The sequence below is a fragment of the Natrix helvetica genome (assembly GCF_964273705.1).
Source record: "Natrix helvetica genome assembly, chromosome: 1".
Classification (NCBI taxonomy): Eukaryota; Metazoa; Chordata; class Lepidosauria; order Squamata; family Natricidae; genus Natrix; species Natrix helvetica.
Window position 1 is genome coordinate 71,760,008 of NC_138548.1, and position 27,025 is coordinate 71,787,032.

The window sequence follows — 27,025 nt, forward strand, 5'->3', positions numbered from 1 at the left end:
AGCTTCTGAATATTCTTCAAGGGCGGCACCATGTAGAAAGCCTTGCAGTAATCCAACTAGGAAATGATCCAGGCATGGGTTACTATGAGTAGAATCTCTTGATCCAGAAATAGGTGCAACTGGCACACAAGGTGAACCTGCAAGAGAGTGTGAATCCCCCCAATTGCCCACCAGCTCTCCTTGAAAGAATGCTGCATATATCCTAAATGCCATAGTGCAGGAATGTCAAACTGCAGGTCTGCGGGCTGGATACCTCACTCGCAGGCCACACCCATCCCACCTCCGCAAAGGCAAAAAACATTGTGATACGTCACGATCTGGCCCGTGATGCGATCGCGTTTTACACCCGTGCGATAGTATAAGAACAAGGTGAGTGGAGTAATATTAATGAAAGTTAGTAAAATACGGAATATATACATTTGTGAATTCTAACGATATAAGTAAAGGGTTTTTTAAAATAAATATTAATTTCAGCCAAATAGCTATATGAAAATTGGAATATTTGTATTTTGGCTAGTGTTGAAAACGTTTATCTTATTAAAATTCCAGCTGAAATGGTATTCAGACTGGATCAGTGCTTGATGTACTACTTCTATGTGTTCATATATAGTGCCTACACAATAGAATTTGACAGTATTAACATATTATTCATTATCTTAATATAATGCTATTAATATGCTCCAATATAATTAAAATGTTTGAATGCTACTTTTGATACCCTTTTCTTTTTATACATTCTAAGAAAATGTTTTAAAAGCAATAAAAAACTTAAAAATCCAATTAAAATAAACTGTCAGAATTCATTTATCACAGCAATCCAGAGTAAATAAATTAAATGCAGCTTTATGTCAGGTTCATACATCATGTTATATTTTCAACAAATATAAAAATTAGATTCAGAAATGGCCTGTATGTCACCATATTTTTTTTATTTCTACTGTTATTAAAAGCAGTGTGTTAATATAGAATACATTTAAATTTTATTTTAATTAAAATAAATGCACTAAAGCAGTGGTTCTCAACGTTCCTAATGCCGTGACCCTTTAATACAGTTCCTCATGTTGTGACCCCCCAACCATAAAATTTTTCTTCCCCTCTCTTTCCTTCCCTCCTCCTCTCTTCTCTTTCCTCTTCCCCTCTCTCCTACTCTTAATTCCCCTCCCTTACTTCCCCTGCTTCTACCCTTTCTTCCTTTCCCTCCTCTTCCTTCCTCCCTTCTTCTTCCCCTCTCTTTCCTCCCCTCTTCCTCTCTTCACCTTCTTACCCTCTCCCCTACTCTTACTTTCCCTCCTTTGCTTCCTCTGCTTTACCCTTTCTTCCTTTCCCTCCTCCTCCTCCTTCCTCCCTTCTTCTTCCCCTCTCTTTCCTCCCCTCCTCCTCTCTTCTCCTCCTTCTTACCCTCTCCTACTCTTGATTCCCCTCCTTTCCCTCCTCATCATTCCTCCTTTCTATTGTTACCCTTGCTTATTTACTTTCTCTGATGGGTTCTCGGGGTGGCATTTCAGGAAACCCAAATTTATATTTTCATACATATCATTTTCTCTGTTACATTTTATTTCTAATAATAATTCCACTTGTATCATTTTTAAAATTGTTACTTGCATTGCATTTTTCTTTTGCTCTTTTCCTTTGTGCATGGTTTATGGTACTTTTAGCAAGCAGGTTTTCATTGTGTGAATGGGACCAATTCGGGCTCCTGACCTTGGCTTTTGATGACAGGTCTGGTTGTGGATTTAGATATAGTTAAAAGTACCTGGCAGAGGTGTAGAAAACATAGCCACGTGCACGCCCCACACAATTACAGCCCAGAGCAGGACCTAAACCCCTTCCTCCCTCGCAGGAACACTTTCCCTCCATTATGAAGTCTCCGAGGCTAATTGTATGGGGTGTGCGTGCGCACCTATGTTTTTTACGGCGTGGAGCCACGGCGACACTGCGCGGCCACTCTGGATCCCATCCGCAGGGATTTCAAGGAACGCGATGTAGAGTCTAAACTTTAGAGTTGCGCTGGTCTCAGCGACCCCTGTGAAACAATCGTTCGACCCCAAAAGAGATAACGACCCACAGGTTGAGAACCGCTGCACTAAAGGAAGTACAAAGATCAGTGCTACTCTTATGAATGAAGGTAAAGGATTCTGCAGTACTAGTCTTGTTTTCTGAAGCATTACTAGATTATCTACATACATGGGCAGACTAGCAAAGGTCCTCTGTATAAAAAACAACAAATTAAGGACTGTCCAAAAAAAATGCAACAAAATGTAGATGAATTATCTTTAGAACATGGATTTCAAGATTGTCTTATGTTTAAGTGACTTTATGGGAATAAAAATCCTTATTCATAATTCCATCAAATGGTTCATTATGACTCATTTTCCACTATTAGCTGTTTACAGTATATTATATTGTGATGTAACATATTTCCAACAGGAAGTAAAAAGTCAAGGTTTTTTTCTTTCCAAATAATTATATTTACTGATAGAGAAAAGTGTTGACTGTAGCATTGCTTGATAAATTGATGCTCTTGAAAACTAGCTCTTGCTTGGTATTATTTGCTTATAGAACTTTAATCCTTTTGTAATGCATTAATCCTTTTTTTCTTTCCTGTTATCCCTTCCCTATCTCCACCTAACTTTCTTCCCTTCCTCTGACTCCATACCCATACTGAGGTTTTGCTGGAAGAAGGGAGGGAATAAATAGCCTATTTATTTATTTTGCTTAGTTTTCTTTCGGTGAAAAGTGTTTTCTCTTCACAATCCAAAACTTTTAATTTTTTAAATTTTAACTTTGCTCCAAACAGTGAATTTTCCATCTATGAAGTTGCTGTTGACTTAACCTTAATGCTAATTATTTGTTGCAATGTGTTAATAAGAGAGTGATGCCTAAAGGGGTGGGTGTTTGAATAAGCCAAGTGTACTTTTCATGTCTGTCCGAAGAGAGGAGGTGAGAGTGCTTATTTCTGCAATTGAGTATTTTCTTTGCTTTCTTTTTTCAGTCCAATATCCAACCCTTGTCAAAAATGGTCACAAATGACATCCCAGCTTACTCAAGAGGAAGGAATCAACTTGTCTATTAAAGAAGAACCATTAGATAACTATGAATATGAACCTCTAACTTGCATGGAAGGGGTAAATGTGAAGGAAGAAGAAACCAATAACATTGCAGAAGAATATTCCAACAGTGATGGCTCCACGTTGGAACAGCAGCTGGAGAAATACAGTGAAATGGATAAAATGGATATTGAATTCCACAAGGAACAACAAATAAACCAGTTGGGTGTTGCCAAAGCAAAAATGCTAAAATTGGATAGTGAGAAGATGCCTGTAGTTTACCTAGAACCCTGTACAATCAGAAATACAGTGAAAGTTTCTGTTCTTTCACAGGCCTTAATGACAACTTCTAAGAATGAAAGGTCTCCACTGACTCATTCGTTAGATTCTTTCCCTGTTCATTTTGAAAATAAAGGCGTTGCTAGCCCTTTTGAAATCCAGGAAACCGAGATGATTAGAACTAATAAAATGGTATCTGAAAACACAGCACCACAGATACCTTCAGAAGAAGATGTGCTAGGGAGAAGTACTGAAACATGCAGCAGCCTCAATATAACTGAGAAAGTGTGTAGTTGTGAACTCAAGACTACTGCCACCAGCAGCCCTTCTTTAGCTAAAGTTATCTTCGATGACCAAAATATAAATACGTTGAAGACTCACATTTCTGGCAAGAGTATTGTTGGCAATCAAAACGATGGAATGTCAGGCCCAAGGAAACGAGGAAGACCACGGAAATCAAAGTTATCTGAAGCTGGAAGATCACCTAAATGCATTGCAAAATGTGGTGCAACCAATAATATCTCTTTGGGAAGTGGTAGTGCCCATTTGGATGTTAATCCTGATCTTGAGGATGTGGATGGAATGCTTTTTGTATCCTTTGTATCCAAGGTAAATTTATATCCAAAATTTATACTTTTTGGGGATTCTGTATTATAATTCTTGTCGTTTTCAAATGTAGTAGTTTTAAATTATATACCTAAATCATTTTAATATCAGAATGTAGCTTTCTGTAACTTTGGAATGCCTCCAGTATAATCCCTGAGCAAACATTTTGTCAAAGTATGTTTTTTATTGTACATAGGAAGCACTTGATGTCCACAGTTTTGATAGAGCTGAAGAAAAAGAATTGCAAAGTACACTGAACAATTCACTGGCTACATGTAATCCATGCACTGATTCAGGTAACAATAATGGTTAAACTTATTACCTAATATATATCAAGTTACTAGTATTATCAGTTATAGGTTCTGATTATTAACAAAGAGTACGATTAGTATCTTCTTCATTAAGTGGGAGATTGATGTTCATAATATGGAGGGATCCCATTGAATTCGATCTGGGAATGTAACTTCCAACAGAGGAGGATTTTTCTCAGCATTACAGTTTGAAAGCCCTGAAAGAAAGAAATTACATCTCCTTATATCATTATTGATTCTTTCATCTAATATAATTTGTAGCGTAGCTATTTTATAACTTTGGTCCCAGGTGGCTGTCTTTCTCTCACTCTACTACAAAGAAAGACATTGTAAGCATCTATGAATTTCTGCTAAGATTGCCAGACTGAAAAGTACAATGTAGTAGATAAATTAATAATATTTCATGGCGCCTTGATTGATAAGCTAAGGTTACTTTGTTCCATACAGTCTTCATTTTTGTAGCTAAAATTATTTGGGAATGTATAAACAAATAAGTCTATTTTTGGCAGATGGTCAGAGAATACAACAGATGGAAAAAGAATTGTTAGAAGATTTAAAATCTTTTAAGTACAAACAAGTAATACATCCAAGTCTTCAAGAAGGTAGGTATAGGTACTGTGAAATACTCCTGATTATTTTTATTGTTTTTATTGTGTAAATTACTCATTTTGTATTTAATGCCATGAATTGGATGTGACAACTAAATTGATAAAAATGCAGAGATGTATGTAGATTTGTCATCATTGTCAGAATAAGAAATAATTTGTATCAGATGGAAAATAATTTGGATAGGTTTGAAACTGAATCTTCCTCTACAGAGCATATCAATTGAATGTTTGTTTAAAACCAGTTGATTTAATACAAAAATATACAGGAACTGTACTCTGTATTTCTACTGTACACTTGTTTTACAGGTAGACCTTGAGTTACAAACATTTGAGCCGTGGTGGTGCAGTGGTTAGAATGCAATATTGCAGGCTAACTGCCCACTGCTAGGAGTTCGATCCTGACCGGCTCAAGGTTGACTCAGCCTTCCATCCTTCCAAGGTCGGTAAAATGAGGACCCAGATTGTTGGGGGCAATATGCTGACTTTGTAAACCACTTAGAGAGGTCTGTAAAGCACTGTGAAGCGGTATATAAGTGCTATTGCTAATTGTTCAGTGAGCATTCAAATTTATGGCAGTGCTGAATGAAGGAACTTATGACTAGTACGCAAAGTTCCTGCTGCTGCAGTGCCTCCAGAGTCACATGATTCTGGAAACTGCATGCTCATTTATCATTTAATCACCCAAAAAAGAAAAAAATCTGGATATCTTTAGGCAAATGAGAAGAAACTTGGAAGCTTGGGAATTTTCCAGTTGGATTCAAGAAACAGAGGAATAAAACTATGCATGTAGAATAAAATTCTTTTTTCTATTCTCTTGGCAAAAACAATCCTAAGAGTTGAAGAATTGGGATAGTGTGAGAGGGCACTAGGGGCTGTAATTGAATTGGGAAATTGTGAGATTATATCGTGAAAATGATTTTCTACTTCTGCAAAATAATTTTGGATCCAAGAAATGCTGACATTGGGAAGGGGAAAGTAAAAAGACAAATATAGATTGATGTTGTCTTAATGTACTGTATTTTTCAGAGTATAAGACGCACCTTTCCCCCCCAAATGGTGAAAATCTGGGTGCATCTTATACACTGAATACAGCATTTTTGGCCTCCCAAAACCCCACCCCCTTCACAAAAATGGACGTGCAGAGGGTTTGGGAGGCCTGCAAAGTGCTCTGGGGGCTGGGGATGGCAAAAATGAGTGAAAAACGGGGCAGTTTATGCTTGTTTTTGCCAACCCCCAGGAGCACTCTACAAGCCTCCTAAAGGCAATGCATGCCCTTTTGGGGGGCAAAAATTGGGCCAATATTTTGCTCATTTTTGCCCAAGCCCCCATTAGCACTCTATAAGCCTCCTAAAGGCTATGTCTGTCCTTTTTTTTTTTTTTTTTGGCAAAAAAATGGAGCCATTTTCACGGAAAACTGGCTGTTTTTTGCTCCCCCAGCAACACTTTGCAGGCCTCTCAAACTCTGCATGCCCTGTTTTTCACAAAAAATGGGGCGTGCAGCGGGTTTGGGAGGTCTGCAGAGTACAAAAACTTTTTTTTTTAAATTTACCTCTTCAAAATCTTGGTGCATCTTATACTTATACGGTAGATTGTGGCTTCAACTTTGGTTATTAAATCAGGTGTTTATAGTGGATTTCTTTTTTCTTTCCCCTTTTCAGTACTATACTTTTCTCATTAAGTTGAATTCTGGGGATGAATTGTATCAAGATTTAAATTCGGTATTGATACTGTTTAATGAAGCTATACTTAAGGCTAGCTAGACTTCTTCTAATAATTTATACTGGGGAGAGAACCAATTGAAAAGCATTGTGTTTCAACTTTATATTCTGTAAAATAAAGTCCTTGCAAGAGAAACCATAACAATGATCTTGATACACATACAAAATTGTTTTAATAATGGTATAAAAATTCCTTCATTCCTTTAGTGGGTTTAAAATTGAATTTTGTGGACCCAACAATGAGCATTGATCTAAAGTATTTGGGTGTGCAGTTGCCATTAAGTTATTCAGAGGAATATGCTTCATGGAAAAATGAAGGAACGGATTCCAATTCTGCTGGTAAGTCACCGTCTTAATGTAAGGATTACTTAAAATAATTTGTACAGTATTTATCTTTGAAGGAGATTTGCAACAATACACCATGTTTTGTTTTACCATCTATAGATATATTGTTCAGTAAGGTTACTGCTTACACATTGTACAGCACATAGTTTGTTTCAGTTGCAGTTATTGGACAAATCATAGTAGCCTTGTTCACCCTCTTTAGGTCATAAACCATGGCTTATTTTATCTGCTGGGCTCACATTTGTACTAGGCTCAAAACAAACCACAGAATTAGATAAGTAAGATAATACAGTCTGCATTTATAATTGGATTCTCCTTTTAAATAGCAAATGACAATATTGTCATATTAAACATCTGTTGCATTTGACTTATATTAAGCTCAGTGATTTAAATGAAAAGATATACTCAATTTGTAACACTGCACTATATCTTCAAAGAAAATAAATAACAGAGTATTTTCAGAATTTACATATGTAACTCTTATTTATCTATTTAACAAATTTATATAGCTGCCCATCTCACAAAACTGGATTGAGCAGTATATAATATATAACAACAAAAATAATGAAACACTAAGCAAAAACAAGAAAACAAAAAAGTTTTAAAAAACTCAAGATAGCAGGGGAAACCATTGTCGTATCACACAACCATCTTGCTAACTCATTATGAGCAGCATGTTATAGTCATCCATTGTAGAGGTAACTAGGGTAAGAATAACTGAATAAAGCCTTAAGGTCCAGGAAAGGGCACAGTTGGTACAGAACATGAAATTGCATAAGGAGTTGCAGGTCTAGAAGGACCATACATCTTAAGTACATGGTAGCAGTTATGTATTTGTGTGTATTGTAGCATGTTTTATACCTTGCTTGTCAAGCAAAATTATCTCACAGTTCTTTTGTTTCCATTTTTCTCAACTCATTTATACTGCCAGATGCTGGACTTCATTTTATTTCAAGGACTGGAAAGACAAATGACATCACGAAAATAAAGGGTTGGCGAGGAAAATTTCACAACTCTTCAAAAAATGAAGGTAAGAGGAAAATTTTTGATGCAGAATGTTACTATAAGAAAATGAAATGAGAGAAGGAATGCATAGAATTTATGGTTTCAAAATGTTCTGTGGCTATAGATCACAGAGGACAAATGATAAAGTATGCATATATATTTTATATTTTTGAAATAAGTTTATTTTGGAATTTTGTTAGATAAAAAAATATTCAAGATTTCCCTCCCACAATTTCTAAAATTATAGACCAAAAATTCATTGCATTATTAATATCTGGCTCCCATTCTTAGATGGCTTACTCTTGTTTGAAGTTTCCCAGATATATGACGGGGCAAGGGTAGAAGGGAAAGCTTGATGTATTATAGACCATATAAACCCTTGCTTGCCTGTCAACAGATCTTTTAGCTGAAAATTCAAACCAAATTCAGTATTATAAGTGACTCAACAGCAACTCTGATTAAGTTTTAGATGAACATTGTACATTTTAAATCTGGGTTAATAAAATGTACTGTGCTCAAATAATTGTGTCATAATGTGATTCACTCTGCTAAGATAATATTTGTGCTGCAACAAGTTGCAGCACAAATATTGTTGCTAATGATTTGGAAACTGCATAGTGTACTTTAGTAAAATGCCTGTAGTTTTTAACATTTCTAAGCTTAGCTAAGTATTTTGAAATACAATTAATGGAATTTGTGCAATTATGTTGCAGCTTGAGATTTCAGGTGCCGTATTTTTCGGAGTATAACATGCACCTTTTTTCTTCAAAAAAGAGGCTGAAAATCTGGGTGCGTCTTATACATCGAATACAGCATTTTTTTGCCTCCCGAAGCCCCGCCGCCTTCACAAAAATGGCCGTGCATACCCTTATGAAGGCTTTCAGAAAGCTCCTGAGAGCTGGGGAAGGCAGAGATGAACAAAAAATGGGCCATCCCCCCCCCCTAGCCCCCAGCAGCACTATATAAGCTTCCATAAGGCTATGCATGCAATTTATTTGACAAAAAACGGGCACGTTTCTGCAAAAAACAGGCCATTTTTTGCTCGTTTTTGCCCAACCCCCAGGAGCACTCTGCAAGCCCCCCTAAGGCTATTCATGCCTTTTATTTGAAAAAAAAACGGGCCCATGTTCGCGAAAAACGAAGGGAGGTTTGCAGAGTGCAAAAACTTTTCCTTTCAGAAAGCTCTTTAGTTAGAGTGATTGATAAGAATTAGATTGTTCAAGTGCTGTGCCAGCAGAAACAAATCTTAGGTGGTGCAGGTTGTCAGCGATTTCCTTCTCCAGCACATGGAGAAATACACCTGGAAACATGTACATACCTACCTACTCTCTCTTTCTCCCTACCTACCTACTGTATTTTTTTCTCTCTCTCTCTCTCCCTACCTACCTACTATATTTCTCTCTCTCTCTCTCTACCTTCCTACTCTCTCTCCATACCTACCTACTGTATTTCTCTCTATCCCTCTATCTATCTACCTACCTACTCTCTCTCTCTCCCTACCTACCTACTGTATTTCTCTCTCTATCCCTCTATCTACCTACCTACCTACCCTCTCTCCCTCCCTCCCTCCTGTATTTCTCTCTCTCTCTCCCTCTCTCTCCCTCTACCTACCTACTTTTTTTTAAATTTGCCTCTTCAAAACCTTGGTGCGTCTTGTATTCCAAAAAATACGGTAGTCTTAATCTAAAAAGTATTTTTATTATTATTCAGGTATCATTTTAGAAGGCTTATTGAAGAATCGATCTGCCTTCTGCAGTGACAAACTTGATGAATACTTAGAAAATGAAGGAAAGTTGATGGAAACAAGCATTGGATTTTCTCCTAGCACATCTAGTTCTCCTGTAGTTTATCAGCTTCCAACTAAAAGCACCAGCTATGTGCGGACATTAGACAGTGTTCTAAAAAAACAATCCACTGCTTCTAATTTGAGTTCTTATACTTCCAAACCTCTGGGCTTGCCTTCTATTTCTAAAAAGAAAAAAGAGAAAATGAAGAGTAAAAAGCAAGCAGTCTCAAAAAGCAAAGAAAAATCTCCCCCCAAAGGCACAATAGGTTTTTCTGTTGCAAAAAAAGACAAACATAAACTCATCTTAGAGGAGAAAGTTTCTAAATCTCGGGCAATTGATCAGACAATTACTGAGAAAGATGCTTCGATGATGTCGAGCACAGAGGGAAATTTGCAGAGCAAACAGATTACTGTGCGTCAGGTGCAGCATCAACAGGGCAGTCGGTTGTCAACTTTATCCAAGACTCAATTGAAACTGCTGGACCTAGAAGATTGCGCATTGTGGGATGGCAAACCACGGACATATATTACAGAGGAACGAGCTGAACTATCTTTGACAATTTTGTTGACTGCTCAGGTAAGTTTAAAGGAAACTATAAATTTTGTCTAATCTGAACAATTTTGTAAGTGATTTCTACAATAATTACCTTGCACTAGAAAACAACATGATTCATGTTTTTGATTCTTTTAAAAATCACAAATCTTAATGTCAAGAGTTCCCAAAAAGTTGACAGGTATCTAAATCCATTACACTAGTAAAGGCAATTATATTTCAATTATTAAAATCTACAATTGTTTAATTACCTTGCTTTTATGTTCCATTTCTCTTGTCAGACTCTAGTCTTTCATTATGTTGGTAATTATTGAAGGTTAACACAATAGTGAGCAGCTCTGGGATTATTTTGATTTTACTAAAATGTATAGATAATCCTCCGTTTACGATTACAATTGGGGCCAGAATTTCTGTTGCTAAGCAAAGCATTACGTAAATCATGTAATTAAGCCCATCTGGCTTCATGTGAGAAGCCAGCTGGAAAGGTTGCAAATGGCGATCATGTAACCTTAGGATACTGCAACCATCAAAAATACATGCCGTTTGCCAAGAACCCAAATTTTAATCATGTGACCGTGGAATGCTGCGTCAGTTGTAAATGTGAGAACCAGTTGTAAGTCACTTTTTTCAGTGCCATTGTAGATTTGAAAATTACTAAATGAATGTAAGTCGTGGACTACCTGTATAGGTTGTTTTTTGATCTAGAAAAAAAATCAAGGAAAATGTGCAGCTTTTGAGGTAGCATGCACATTAACCTTGGTTATATTATTCCTAAATTTTTGTAATGTAAATAAGCTGATATTAGTATTAATAGTAGCTATTTAGTCTGCTGAAGTAAATATGTCAGTGTTATATTGCTATTTTTCTGCAATAGATTAAACACCACTGCTAGCCTGCTATATAGAATTCTTTGTTAATAATTCTGTAAGCTATACTATGACATTTGCTTTTCATTTGTGGCTTTGCAAATATTTATCTGAATATATAACAAAGGTATATATTAACACTTTTCAGGCTTCACTCAAAAACAAACCTATTCACAAAATAATTAAAAAGAAAGCACCAGCATGCAACAATGATTTTTGTCGGCTTGGGTGTATCTGTTCTAGTTTAGCTGTTGAAAAACGTCAGCCAACACATTGCCGCAAACCAGATTGCATGTTTGGATGTACTTGCCTAAAAAGAAAAGTTGTCTTAGTTAAGCAGAAAAAAATCCAGGAGAAGCCTCTGCATGGGAAGCATAAATTATATCGTGAAAGAAATCAGGAACAACAAACAGATGTAATAGCAAAAGATGAGCAAGAAAAAATGAAACTTAAAGATAAGAAGAAGAAAAAGAAGGTTGAATATAGTAAGTATTGACAAGCTGTTTAAGCTGTTCAGTAGCTACTCCTTTATTTTTTTCAAAAAGATTGTGTTATTTCAGCCCACATACATATTATGGAATTAATGTAGGGTATAATTTTTAAATGTAAAAGCTTTTCAATTATAACCATGTTTATAACTCCCTTTTGTAGCTCTGGAATTTCAGTTCAAGAGATGATTTGGCAGTAAGTGTAGTGGAAAAGTCAAATGTGATTGGTTTTTTTTGTCATAGTAGCTGCATTGAAAACCTGATGATAGGTTTCCAAGAAGAAAGTATAATCAAAGTAGAAACAACAATGTGGAGCAACATTGGGTTAAATTATCCCTTGTCCTTACAGGTTTGGTTTTCATAGTTTTCATAGATAATGTTATTTCTAGATCAGTGTTTCTCAAACTTGGCGACTTTAAGTCCTGTGGACTTCAACTCCCAGAATTCCCCAGCCAGCTATGCTGGCTGGGGGATTCTGGGAGTTGAAGTCCACAGGACTTAAAGTCGCCAAGTTTGAGAAACACTGTTCTAGATGGAAAAAATTACATTCTGCAGAAGTTGAATCGTTATGGATACTTACAAAAAGCTCAGTGAATTGTGGGTTATGACCAGGGCAATTCAAAGCTATTTTTTCCTCTCTTTTTTGTTCTGCTTGTTACTGTTTGTTATAAATGCATTCTTAATTTATATTAACCCTACAAGTGCTGAACAGTTTAGTCAATCTGACAAAAGACTTCCACATCACAGATAGGTGTTGGCACAAGGTAGAAATGTCACTGGGTGTGCATTTAAATAGAAAAGGCGCCTTAAGCCATAACTATTTACAAGATTGTTACAGCAATATCTACTTGCATTTTAGGAGCAGATTGCCTAAAGGCAGATAGTTTAGTTTTGAAGATCCCAACGCAGTGATCAACTCCCGCAAATGGGGTTTTTGAGTTAAATCATCCTTTCCGGGGAGTAATCTTCAGAGAATCCTACAAGACTTAACCAACAGTGATGCCAGCCTATCAGCTGGAATACAAATCAACCATTTGTGTCAGAGCACCTGATCTGGCGGCAGTCAACTTGAAAATGAGGGCAGTGTGACAAAGTGTTAGAAGCGGCCATGTTGCTGATAGAAAGGAATCACATTCTGATTTTGGAGTGATATTTGCAAAAATGTATCTGAATAATCATAGAGAGGGGAAAGAGATAAAAGTGAATAGAGATATAGTATCTCTCCTGTCTTTGTGGGCAGAAAGACATCTTCCCTCCTAAGTGGTGTTTAGAAGACATTTTCTGCCCCAGCAGAGTAGACATTGCATTCGGAAGTCTTGTAGTTAATTAAAGATTTGTGAACAATCCTTGTGGTTTACCTCTGCCACAAGGGAGAACAGGGATATGACCAGATGGTTCTATCACTTTCATGACGTAAGGAAGTAGGGACTAATGCGTTGTGGCTCCTTGGCTGCATAAGCTACTGTAGGTATTCCCTCTATTCTCAATTTTATCAAGAATGTAGCAAAGAAAGCACAAATTATCATTGCTTCCTTTTGAGTTAGGAGATGTTCGTTCTGAACTCTGTTGGAGATTAGCATTGAGCATCTAGCATCTTTTAGAGCAGGAGTGTCAAACTATTTCATTGAGGCCCGCATCAGGGTTGTGTTTGATCTCGGGGAGGAGGGGCTGGAATGGGCATGGCCAGCTTGACGTCACTCATGTTGTGGGCACCTGTGGTGGCCTGAGTGCTCTGCCAGAGAAAATGGGCTCCCAAGTCCATTTTCGGCTGCAATGGCCTCCTGCAACCCTCTGCCAGCGAAAACGGAGCTTGGGAGGACTCTGTTTTTGCTGGCAGAGGCACCATATGCCAGTCCTTCGCTGTTTCCATGTCAGCCCCATGGGCCAGATCTAAGCACCCTGTGGGCTGGATCTGGTCCCCAGGCCTTGACTTTGAAACCCCTGTTTGAGAGTGACCAAACTCTTCCCGCATTGAGACCCAGGATGGCTTCATATTAGCACCTCGAATTCATGGAAGCAACAGTTCCCAAAGTGTTAATAAAGACCATCGTGGTGGCTAAATGACCAAGATTAATTCACATTTATAAGCTGATACAGAGAGCTTTTCTTTGTTGATGCAGGGGAAAGTTGTCTCCAATAGAAGCAGGACTTGCCCAACTCTTAGGTTTTCCTTCAGGTGGACCTGGACAGCAGAGTGAATGACAACTCATTGTAGTGGAAGGAGACTTCTCTTAGATCTATTTCGCGCTGAACACCTGTTCCTTGTGAATCCTTCTCCTATATAGATTCTTAAAAGGGACAAATTAATATATTTTCCTGTTATCAATGGCTGAGATTTGCCTTTAGTCTTGTGAGTCCCAACATTAGCTTCCTTCAGATTCAATAAGAAGATTCCTATTAAAGATTTGTGTATAACAACTTTGTTGTGGCTGTTACCTGATACTGACTTTATATGCTGCTATGTGAACTACATAATTGAACAAAAATATGGCAGGATAGAAAGTTTGTTTCTTTTTCCGCCAGTTATTCCAACCTTACTGCTATTTTAGAGTGCAGCTTCTAGCATACCATTCAAAGGCCAAATATGATCCTAAACTAAATTTGAAGAAACTTGTGCATCTATTTTTTTCTTATTTTATCTCTCTTTTTGACCCAAATACAAATTGCTTGGGCAATTTCTCTGTAGCATATGGTGCTTGGAGTAAACTAGTACTCTATACCAAGTTTTCCTTATGTTTATTTTTCAAGAAGATGGTTTATATATTTACTTTAGTACAGCAATACCTTTTGAAGTTGAAGAATAAGTCAAATCAATCAAATCAAATTTTATTTGATTAGCCGCAACCCTCTCCCGAAGGACTCGGGGCGGCGTACAATCAAAAAGATAAAATACACATAAGACACACATACATACGAAAAAAACAAGGACAATTACATTTGTGCATGGAGGAGAGTAGACCTGCAAGTGAAAGACAATAAACACAGCTAAAAACACAGTTAAAACACAGTTTAAAATCCCCTAAATAAAATTGCTGAATTAAAAACCCCTCAGGAGCGTAACGAAGTTATGGTTGGGCCAGGCCAGATATTTGAAAAAGGTGGGTCTTGAGCTTAACACGGAAGGAGCGGAGGTCTGTAGTGGTCCTAATATCCGGGGGGAGGTCATTCCACAGGGCTGGGCCCGCCACAGAGAAGGCTCTGCTCCTAGGCGCCGCCCCATGGCATTGTCTAGTGGACGGCACCTGGAGAAGTCCCTCTCTGTGCGAGCGAATAGGTCGTAGGGATGTATGGGGCAGAATACGGTCCCGGAGGTAACTAGGTCCTGAGCCATGGAGCGCTTTAAAGATCGTAATCAAAACCTTGAAACGCACTCGATAGACCACAGGAAGCCAGTGCAGCTCGCGCAGGTGTGGTGTCACATGGGAGTACCTAGTGCTCCCCATAATCACCCGCGCGGCCGCATTCTGGACCAACTGTAGTCTCCGAGTGCATTTCAAGGGAAGCCCCATGTAGAGAGCGTTACAGTAGTCCAGGCGAGACGTCACCAGCGCATGGGTGACTGTGCGTAGAGCGTCCCGGTCCAATAGGGGGCGCAATTGGCGCACCAGGCGAACCTGATGGAACGCCCCCCTGGCCACAGCTGTCACATGTTCATCCATGGACAGCTTGGCATCCAGGAGGACGCCCAAATTGCGCGCCCGCTCCACGGGGGCAAGTTGAATGCCCCCAATGGCCAGAGATGGAATTATCTGGTTGAACCGGGGAGCCGGAACCCACAGCCACTCCGTCTTGGAAGGGTTGAGCCTGAGTCGGTTGTCATCCATCCAGACCCGTACGACTTCCACACACCGGGACATCACTTCGACGGCCTCGTTGGGGTGGTTCGGGGTGGAAATGTACAGCTGAGTATCATCAGCGTACAGGTGGTATCCCACCCCAAAACCACGGATGATCTCACCCAGCGGCTTCATGTATGTGTTGAACAGGAGTGGCGAGAGGACCGACCCCTGTGGCACCCCACAGATGAGGGGGCTTAGGGTCGACCTCTGCTCTCCTGCCAACACACGTTGCGTCCTGCCGGAGAGGTAGGAGTCGAACCACCGCAAGACGGTGCCCCGGATCCCCAACCCCTCCAGTCGGTGCAACAGGATACCATGGTCGATGGTATCAAAAGCCGCCGAGAGGTCTAATAGGACCAGGATAGAGGAACAGCCCCTATCTCTGGCCCTCCAGAGATCATCTACCAACGCGACCAAGGCCGTCTCAGTGCTGTGCCCAGGGCGAAAGCCGGACTGGCGCGGGTCTAGATAATCATTCTCCTCCAGATGTCGTGGAAACTGAGAAGCCACCACACTCTCCACAACCTTCGCCAAAAAGGGAAGGTTGGAGACAGGACGATAATTGACCAGCTCCATAGGGTCCAGGGAAGGCTTCTTGAGCAAGGGTCTCACCACAGCCTCTTTCAAGGCGGCCGGGAGAGACCCCTCACCCAACGAAGCGTTCACTAGGTCCAGGAGCCAGTCGCGTGTAACCTCCCAGGATGCCAGTACAAGCCAGGAGGGACACGGGTCCAACAAACATGTGGTAGGTCGCAGTCGCCCACGCAATCTGTCCAAATCCTCGATGACAACCAAGTCAAACTCCTCCCAAAAAGGTTTCTCAAGACTCGCCACTGGCGTCTCGACTGGGCCACTGAAGGGGACCCAATCCTTCCGGATTTGAGCGACTTTATCCTGCAGGTATTTCCCAAACTCCTCTGCCCTGCCCTGTAAAGGGGCCTCCCGTGGCCTCTGAAACAGAAGAGAGCGGGACACCCGAAACAGGGCGGCAGGGCGGTTCTCTGCGGATGCAATGAGAGCGGCACAATATTGACGTTTGGCCGTTCTCAATGCCACTAGGTACGTCCTTAAATGGGCTCGTACCTGTGCTCGGTCAAGTTCGGTTCGGGAGGATCTCCAACGACTCTCTAGGCATCTCTTGCGGCGCTTCATCACCCTTAGCTCCTCGGTAAACCAAGGGGCCAGGGTGGATCGTTGCCGCCGGAGAGGCCGCAAAGGCGCCACCCGGTTCAAGGCCCCGGTAGTCGCATTATTCCACGCGGTCACCAGGTCCTCTACCCGAGGGCGGGTCAGGGCTGCAGGAGGTGGCCCAAGCTCCGTCTGGAACCTGTCTGGTTCCATCAAGCGCCTGGGGCGGAACCCTAGTATATTGCTATGTTTCTTAAAGTGTGGTCCAAGGACTTCTGGGTTCCATTAGAGGTCTGGAAATCTAAATTGAACACTATCAAAATAAAATATTGAAATATTGTCAGAGTCGTGAGAATTGGTAGTGGCAGTAAATGTGTCAATTTTTATTTTTCATATGGTAAATATCGTTAAATATAACCCATACAAACAAAAGTTGTTTTGAGATCATACGTTTTTAAAAGTGGGAAGGAGCTTGAGAAAAAAAGTTTTAAAAACACTGGTATATTTTAATGCTTCTACTCATACAAAATTTATAAAATGGTTGAATGAAAAGTAATGCCTTCAGTGTGCTGAATTGCCAACAGAATAACAGAGTTGGAAGGGACCTTGGAGATCTTCTAGTCCATCTTCCCGCTCAAGCAGGAAACTCTATACCATATCAGACAAATGGTTGTCGAACCTTAAAAACCTACAGTGTTGGAACACCCACAATTTCTGGAGACAGACGTTCCACTAATTAATTGTTCTGTCAGGAAATTTCTCCTTAGTTCTAGGTTGGATCTCTACTTGATTAGTTTCCATCTATTGCTTCTTGTCCTGCCTTCAGATGCTTTGGAGGGTTCTAGGATAATTCAGTGCAGCCAACTCACCGTGGCCAATCACTTTAGGAAAAGTTGCCTTGGCCAACTTACTGCAGAACAAGAGTTACACTAATATTGAAGAAATGCTGGAACAGAAGGGACAAAACAATGAGTCATGATTTAAATTTTTTATTGGCAGAGGAATTTCTCTAGTTGAAATTTAGTGCCAAACACAAGTGTTTTTTTTTATCATGATGACTGTTGACATGAGTATTGGTCCTTGCTTAATGAGACTCTGTGTGTGTGTGTGTGTGTGTGTGTGTGTGTGTGCGTGTGCTTATATTCTTTCCTTCCTTCCATCCATCCATCCATCCATCCATCCATAGCTGTCCATCTTAATCAAAGGATTCTGGATTGTGAACAGTTACAATGTTGTAGAGTCATGTGATCTCCACTTGCAACTTTCATTGCCAGCTTTCCGTACATGCATATTGCAAAAATAAAAGCTTTAAGAGATTACATTTGACACATGATGACAGATGATGGAAAATCTACACCTGGGAGTAGATGTGGGTAGGTGTGGAAATTCAACTATCGGGCTTTGGCAGTGAAACCTAGTTAGTTTTTAGGGCATGCAAATGATATTATTTACATGGATTTCTTTGAACCAGACAGCACTATCAGTGCAGAGGGCTACATAGCAACACCTAATATTTTAAAACAACAATTTAACAGTGTTTGGAAGCACATGACCACTTAGCTGTTCACAAGCCATCCAAGAGGTAATTGCAAGTTTGGCTTTCACCTTCTTACATAATCAGATAAACAGTTCAAAATTGTTGCCATGCAACTTTTACCTTTTCAAAATTGAAAAACAAAACCCTTTGTAGGCATCTGATTCAAATGAGATGGAAAAGACTGAGGATTTGGCTGAAAAGGCAGAGCATGAAGCTTTCACAGGATGGGTTTAGAAAGCTTGAACTTTATTTGCAGAATTATGTGGTGAATTCATTATGTGGAGGAATAAATTTGGGTAACAAAAGAGCTAATTTCAAGGATTATTTTCCTGTTTCCTTTATTAAATTTTCCCTGTTTATAGTTGTGGAGGTGGGCGTTACTTTTCATTCAGTCCTTTTACTTGTTCATAAAGACTGCTCAGTATTTATTTGATTGCTTAAGTAAAACACCATAAATAAGCAATTTTGCTGAAAGAAAAGTCTTATGTCTAGGCATAAGACTTCGTGGTTAAGGAGATTTTTCTTTGAAAAATAATTTTATTTTTTCTTAGCTATTTGTGATACAGAACCAGAAAAACCTGTTAAAAGTTTTCCATTGTGGGTAAAAAAAGATGGAGAGGTGGATCCAGAGCCAATTTACATCCCAACTGCATCAGATGTTGAAGCAGCAAAAACTGCAATGTCACCTACTCCAGACATCATACCAACTGATGATAAATCTACAACAACTGAAGTTAATTCAATGGCCAATGAAGTCAAGCCATTACGAGTATATACACCTAGACCCAATCCAGTGGTAAGTAAAAGAAGTAAAGTTTAAGGCTAAACCAGAAATATATCATTCTGCTTATAATGCAGAATACTGTTCTCTTATGAATATATTGGCAGTTTATATAACTGATTTCAGATCTTTATGAAGACTCGCTAAATTTCTGACTGCTTCTATAATAATCTAAGTAGCTTTTGTTGGGTTATTTGTGACTCCATAACACTGCTATGTTGCTACATGGTTTCCATCCACTGTTTTTGTTAAACATTATTGGTTAGATATCTTGGAACTACAGTATTTAATTATTTTTATAGTATTAGTTCATTTCTCTATTTCTTAATTCTTGCTCCATCTCCTAAAAGTTACTTTGATATTCTTTTGTGTAGTAGTGAGATAGATCTTGAAGAATATAGGTTACTTTAATTTTTTGCTCAGTCATCTGCGAAGGTACATACATTTCCTTATTTTCGTACTGCAAGTACTGTTGTTTTGTTTTAGGTCTCCCTTGATTTAAAATTTAAAACAAATAGGAAAGAATGAGGCACAAGATGGATGACAGGATACCCATTAAAACACTGTTTACAAAAGTTTTCAAAAATTGTTCTGTACTAATACAGAATCCATAAGTGACTGCATAGATTACCTGTTGAACAAGTCACAGATAAAAAATCCTTTTCTCATAAAAATGTTTCATATGTGATAAATGTTGTGCTCAGATCACTTTAATTCTCTAAAATGTATTTCACCTACTTTTATAGGACTATTATACCCACTCAGGTTTCCCAAATATATACACTGAAATGGTTTTTTTAAAAACTGATGCTTAATGCACTCATTGTCAGATCTCATCCAGCTGAATTTGTTGGTTTAGAACATTTATATGATCATTCAACTCAAACAGTCTTGAGTATTGGCACAGTACAAATTTATTAAACCAAAGGAAAAATGGCACATACCAGTAAAACAATTAAAAGACGATCAGGACTAAAATATTTTATATCTCACCTGACCCAAGTGCCCAGGGAAAGAACCAGATCTTAGCTGACTTTATGAAGGCCCTTGGGGTAAAAGCCAACTAGATATCAGTGAAGAACATACCAAAGGGGAGGGTGGCCACTGAGAGCACATGCTTCCTGGATCCTACAAGGGAACACTGTTTCCAGGAAATGACCCAGAGTGTTTCATCTCTGTTAAGGTATGTGGGATGGACAGGTATCTTTGGGAGAAGATAATCCCACATATCACCTAGTTTATTTGGGGTTTTTTTTGTCATACATGACTTTATAAATAAATTGCATCTGGAAGTGTATAGGAGCCAGTGCAGTTAGTTTATAGAATAGAAATGTTACATGGATGTAATGAGACATACCTACCTATGCTACTACATTCTAGGCCAGCTGATTACCCAACTGAAATCATTCTACACATATTTTTCTTGCTGGATGCATTCTCTCACACATAATAACACACCCCATCTGAAACACATGACTGTTTCCTTCCTATCTGTACCAATACAGTAGCAAACATCTCTACTTCCATCTTTATTTCCTCTAGCTTCTTCAGAAATAACATGTGGAAAGGATTGTTTTCCACTTGTTCATACTATTTTTCCCAGGGTATCTACTGTATTTTTCAGAGAATAAGATGCTCCGAAGTATAAGACACACCTAGCTTTTGGGGAGGAAAACAAGGGGAGGGAAATCTGCCTCTGGCTTCCAGCAATTTCCTCCTTGCAGCAAACAGCAAACAGTACAGAAGATATACACTGTTTGTGGTGTTTCATTTCAGACTATATTTGTACAGATGTTGTTAAAATTGATGTAGCTTTTTGGAAGTATGCATTATTCTCCTGTGCTCTGCGGGAGAGTCCAAGCATGGGTTAACACAGTCTAACTGCCCTAGGACTGAGTGAGTTTTTTCTTGACCACGCCTCCCTTTGCCTTGTGCAATTCAGTTTTAAAAACTCAGCCCGTCCGTTAGGACTGTAACAGGGGAGCTCCTCAGTTCTAGAGTAGCTAAATTGGACTCCCCAAGTCAAGCACAAGGAAAATTGAACACTAAAACAAATCTATCATTATTATATCGAAGTAGACCAGCAACAGCTGCCTGAGAGGTCTGTCGGCACTACCGTCCCCTGCTGATAGTAAGCGGAGTTCGGGGAAGTGAGAGGCTTGTCCAGCGGCAGCCGGCAAGCGAAGGGGTGGCCGGGGGGCTTCCTGGGGCTTCCGATTGCGCCCCAGCCGTTACTTCAGAAGCCGTGGGGAATGCCCGAGCGCTCCGGCAGTGACAGCGGCTCTCCAATTCTGCCTGGCAACAGCAGCGGCCATTTTAAAACCGTTCGCGCACTTTTTGCTGCAGGGCCGGCTGCTTTGGTAGTAAAGCTGCGCGTGCAGCGGCAGCCATTTTAAATCATCGGAGATTCACTTGGCGAGCGGAGCGGCAGGGTTTGGAAGCCCTGCAGCATTCAGGCCTCGGCAGCAGACCGCCGCCAGACAGCGAGGCCGTGTCCGGGGCGCCGGCAAGGCCCGCATGTCCTCTTTGCCCACTTTCCTTCGGGGCGGTCCGGGAAGGAATCTGGCCTGCAGGCGTCCCTCACCCATTGCAGCACCTGTGGGCGTTTCTTGGCTGGCTGGCTTGCCCAAGCGGGTTGCATCCAGTTCTCCAAGGCCATCACAGCTGTCCCTACCAGAGCAGACTAGCATGGCAGACGAAGGTTTGGAGATGCAGGCAGGGCCCTCTTCCAAATGTGCCAGATTGGAACCCTCCCCCCCCAAAGGAGGGAAAGGCACCTCTAGAAGGTCCCCTCCCAGGCCCTCAGGGGGTATGGATAATCATAAAGAGGGGCCCCATAAAAGCAAGACCACACAAGCCCACAGGTTGGACAGATCCCCTGGTCATGAGGAGGCCTTGAAAGGCCCTCCCTCAGCCCAGAGGAGAGAGCAGGACCCTACTTCTCCTCAAAGGGACAGATCACCCCTGTCAGTTGGGGAAATCTCGAGGGACTCTTCCCCCGATGCATCCTGGGGCTACCCCGATTCTCCCAGCTCTTCTGTTAGAGAGGAGCTGGAACCATTCCAAGGTATTCTCCCAGTTAGCTTAAGGGGGTTAGCTCAAGGGGGGCCAGAGGACGGCGCGAGCCGTCGCTATGCTACCCTAAGGAGGACAAAGGTCTGGCCTTATCGGCAGAAATGAGGGAGGTGATTGTGAAAGCCATCTCTCAGGGCATAGCCAAGGGCATCAAACTAAAGGAGACCAGACCATCTGGTGCTCCGAAGCCCAGACCGGCCTCAGCACATATGAGGGAACAAGCCCCTTCCTCTCCTGGCACCTCAGTTGCCACGGAGGAGTCAGTCTGGGAGGAGGGAGAAATTGATGACTTCGAATTATCAGAGGACGAAGATCTTCCTCCTGATAAGCCAGCCTTCACAGGGTTGTTCAAACCTTCTCTATTCAAATCAATTCTCCACAAGGCCAAAGCAGCCACCGACTTAGGCTCCACTCCTAAGAGTGCGACAGCCACTCCCCCTCCTGCAAGGAAGGCTTGTTCAAAGAGCCAGCTCCTACTCAGGAATTGATCCCAGTCCCGGAGTTATTCATGGACGTGGTCCAAAGACAGTGGGTTCAGCCAGGTACCCTGACCAATCCCAGTGGAGGGGACAAGTTCCTTTATGCTGTGGAAAGCAAAATGGAAGAGCCGTCAGGTGGTTCATCGTTATCCGTCCTGGAACCTACCGTTCGTTCTAAAGGCTCTAACGGGGGCACCCTTCGAACCTATACGAAAGGCAAGCCTCCATCATTTGACGCTTAAGACTGTCTTCCTAATAGCCATCACCTCGGCGGGCAGAATATCGGAATTGGCTGCGCTGTCCGTGAGGGAAGACCTATGCATTGTACATACAGATAGGGTAATATTGAGACTTGACCCCACGTTTATACCTAAAATCAACACTCACTTCCACAGAGCCCAGGAAGTGATTCTTCCCAACTTTTGCCCTAATTCTGCACATCCAAAAGAAAAACTCTGGCATAAGCTGGATGTAAGGAGGGCAGTCTATATTTACATCAAAAGGACCAAGGACTTTCGACGTTCCGAATCCTTCTTTGTATCATTCCATCCGGGGTCACTTGGTCGCAAGGTGTTGTCCCACACAATTGGCCGTTGGTTGCGTGTCTGCATAAAACCTGCCTACGAACATTAGGGCAAGGTTGCACTGCGCCGCGTGACAGCTACCTCAGCAGCATGGGCGACCCAGGCCTCCATCATTGATATTTGCAGAGCGGCCACGTGGGCATCACCCACGGCATTTATCAAGAATTACAAAATTGACACCTTTGCCTCGGCCGAAGCTTCCTTCGGAAGATGGATTTTACAAAAAGTTGTGGAGGCTACGGACTCTCTGGATTCTACCCGCCCTGGGACACAATAGCTTGGGTATGTCCCATGCTTGGACTCTCCAAGCAGCGCACAGGAGAAAGACCGTTGACTTACCTGAACGGTCGTTCTCTGGGCGCTGCGGGAGAGTCCAACCCCACCCAGGATCTGCTATAAGGTCAGGACTATGATCTTGGAAGAACTAAGGAACGGACGTCCTGTATGGCTTTTCTTCATTTTTAAAACTGAATTGCACAAGGCAAAGGGAGGCGTGGTCAAGAAAAAACTCACTCAGTCCTAGGGCAGTTAGACTGTGTTAACCCATGCTTGGACTCTCCCGCAGCTCCCAGAGAATGACCGTTCAGGTAAGTCAACAGTCTTTCTCTGCTATTTAAAAGAAAATACCATAGCACTGGGCCTCTTAGATTAAGCATTTATTTTAAAAGCTTCTTTACATTGTTAAGTTGTCTAGAACAATAATAAAGTGGCCTTTAAAAAATAAGTCTAATTATTTGAACATTCTATAGGCATTTATACTTATTGACTTACCTCCTAACAACAAACAGCCTGATTAGCACAAGAAAAAAATATCTGCCTCTGCCTCCCAGCAATTTGCCTCCATGAAGCAAACAGCAAGTTTCACTTTCAATTTCAGCAGGTCCTGATCATCAGCTGTTTCAGGCTGCAGGGATTGCCGTAGCCTATTGCCACCTCCACAAGCCCCATTTTCTCCATTTGCTGCAAGGAGGTAAATTGCTGAGAGGCAGAGGCCAAAGAATGGGGGCCGGTGGGTGGGTGGTGCTACATTGGGTGTATAAGACACACCCAAATTTTCACCCTCTTTTGGGGGGGGGGGAGGAAAGGTGCATATTATACTTCTAAAATACGATAAGTGTGTAACAAACTAATGTAACAAACTGCAAAGTGTAATAAACAAAGTGCTTACATGCTTAAGCTATTTTTTTTAAAGGGACATTAAAAAGAAAATGGCTGAAATACTATTTATTCATGCTGTATCATGTCTTAGCTTTGGGAAGTCTGACAGACAGGCAGTCTATTTTCTTGCTCAATTGGAAACATTTCCAATAAATACTAGCTTTTGAAACATACTGCTCCTTTGTTATAGTTATAGAGAAAATACAAAAGGTGCTTAAATTGTTCAAATGATATAAATGTAACTTACACTTTCATTTAACTGAAAGCTCACTTTGTGTGGCTTATAGATTCGAGAAGAAGATAAGGATCCTGTTTATCTGTATTTTGAAAGTATGATGACTTGTGCTCGTGTGAGAATGTATGAACGGAAAGTAAAGGAGAAGGGTCAGCAGGAAAAAGCCCCCCAGAATTGTGAAAAACATATTGAAAAGGTAAAGTATTATTGACTATTTTTAATGCATATATTTTAAGAAAAATGATAAAATAGTTATTGGGTTGACATTAAATTAGTTAGTAGTATAATTTGAGACATGTTCAGTAATGCCCAAACCAGATATGAAACTAAACTTAAGGAAAAGAACTTAGATGCAGTACCACCAAACTAAATTGTTTATGCGCTTTATTGCGGGCCAAATCATTATTTGTTCTGGAAGACTTTGCTGAGAGAATTATTGGAGTTAGAAGGTGTAATTAACTATAAAGTTGAGGATGGTAACAGGAGGACAATGTGAGGCAAACCATTCCATTTCCCCTCCTTTAAATTCCTTGATCTGTTCTCCCTCCTTCCCAATAATAATTTTGATGGCGAATTTGGGGGCATTTCTGGTGGTTTAAGGATGAGGATATGAGTGGATTACCTCCTTGAACCCTTCCACTGCCATCCTTTTCTTCTTCTTTTTTTCTTTTTTAAAATTTTATTGGTTTTTAAACATTTATAGGAAAGGGTAGGTGGATGTACAAAAAATTTTGGCAGCTATATCGTGCTAAAGGTAGAAATCTCTCCAAATCTCACAACTTTTACAGAGAAAAAAAACAAAAGATAAAAGATAAGCAGAAACAGCATCTTGTTATACATTGTATCAACCATATGTTCAATCATCTCTTTTGCCACTTTCTAAAATATCAACAATTACAATAATATTTCAAATACATTTATTTTTGTAACCTGTGTGTTTTCAATATTGCTCCCTGTCCCCTGTTCCCTGTCAGAGCCACAGCCCCTCCCTCCCTCATATCTTGTGTATTGTCACCTTTTTCACTACCTCTTATGATTTCGTCCTCTAGGGGGGCACTATGTTTTTTCATGAAGGCTTCTGCCTCCACAACTGTATTGATTCTAATTCTGTTTCCCTCCCAGAAGATCAACATTCCTTCTGGCAATAACCATCTAAACCAAACTCCTTTGTTATATAATTTCTTTGATAAGGAGGAATACTTCCTCCTCTTATCTCTTTTTTTTCGGAATTTGTTTAAGAATGGCAATTTCTTTATCTTTATATTTTAGTGGTCCCCCCCCCCCCTTTGGGCCCCTAAAACCTCATCCCTCGTGGTCTTCCTAAGAAATTTAACATGTACTTCCCTTGGAACATTATGTGTTCTGGCATATTCTGAATTGATCCTGTAAACCAGGTCCATATCCCACCGCAACTGTTCTTTATCTCTCTTAATATTCTGCTAAGATTGTACACGTAGTATCCTTAAGATCTTCATCTTCTGTCTCCGGTAGCTTCTGGAATCTGAGAAAAAGGGACATTCTTTCAAGTTCCACCTTTACCATGAAATTTTCCAATTCTCTATTCCCCTTCTGAATTGCTTTCACCTCCTCCCTCAGCCCAACCGCACTCTCCTCCTGCACACCAATTCTCTGTTTATTTTCTGTTGTTTGCTGCTGTACATCTCTGAGCTGTTCTTTAAAATCTGCCACCTTTTTTTTCAATTCATTTTGTCCCTTCATAAGAGCCTGGAACATTTGGGTAACAGATAAACCCTTTGAACTCTCTCCAGTCCCTTCTTGTTGTAAAAATGATGAAATTTTTGTCTGTTGAGTCATTGGGCTGGATGTAGAGGAAGTGGGCGCCAAGGCTGCCTTGCCAGGAGGTGGTTTTCTAGGCCCCATTTGTTAAGTTCAGAGATGAGTGTAAGTCTTATACAAAAGAAATGGTGTCTGTGGAATGCGCAGCTGGGTGAGACCGTGGAGGCAGACAAACCCAGAAGTGAAAGTTAATCCTTAATCACAGTTCCAAGCCAAAAGAAGAAAATCAAATAATCCAAATCCAGAAAGACCACATAACAGGAGGGGCTCCAGGAGACCTTCGGGGGGTAGTAATATTATAAAGCCAAAAATTTCTTCAAAGGTAGTTTCATTTATAAGAGCGAAGAAGAAGACGGAAGCAGGCCATCTTTGCTCCCCCTTTCACAGGGAACCAGGGAGCAAAGCATCCAAAGTTTCCATAAAGCTTTTAAACAACTCAGGAATCACCTCTTGCAATTGTGATGTAAATCTTTCTCACATAGTTAGTACAAGTGAGTAATTCAACGTTTTACTCTCTCTCTCCATTCCGAGATTGAGAGATAGTCCAAATGCCGCTTTACCCGAGGGGGGTGGAAACCCCCCCTCCAATCTTGCAACTTCAAATAGATTGAATCCAACTTACAAAAAGCTGCTGCTCATAAATTAAATGGTGTTAAAAGAGATTGGAGCAAACTTCTCACCTCCAGCACTTCTGCCGCATCTTCTAATTGATTATTTCCTTCTGGAATCCATTCGGCGAAGGCACACAGCTGTGCTATGCACCTCCCCGGCTCCTGAGGCGAAGCTGGAAACTCCCCCCC

The 27,025-nt window shown here is 40.6% G+C and overlaps 1 protein-coding gene across 8 annotated transcripts in view; it reads left to right on the top strand.

Annotated features, from left to right (window-relative positions):
• The window catches only part of MGA (MAX dimerization protein MGA), a 75,141-nt gene that overhangs the window by 8,929 nt on the left and 39,187 nt on the right, over positions 1-27,025 (top strand). For all 8 annotated transcript variants that reach the window (XM_081935477.1, XM_081935476.1, XM_081935475.1 and 5 more), the window contains 9 exons: positions 2,993-3,935; positions 4,129-4,228; positions 4,753-4,845; positions 6,777-6,908; positions 7,846-7,944; positions 9,630-10,282; positions 11,273-11,609; positions 18,668-18,912; positions 24,481-24,624. In XM_081935477.1, the coding sequence (XP_081791603.1) occupies positions 2,993-3,935; positions 4,129-4,228; positions 4,753-4,845; positions 6,777-6,908; positions 7,846-7,944; positions 9,630-10,282; positions 11,273-11,609; positions 18,668-18,912; positions 24,481-24,624 (2,746 nt within the window). The remainder of the gene's footprint in view (positions 1-2,992; positions 3,936-4,128; positions 4,229-4,752; positions 4,846-6,776; positions 6,909-7,845; positions 7,945-9,629; positions 10,283-11,272; positions 11,610-18,667; positions 18,913-24,480; positions 24,625-27,025) is intronic.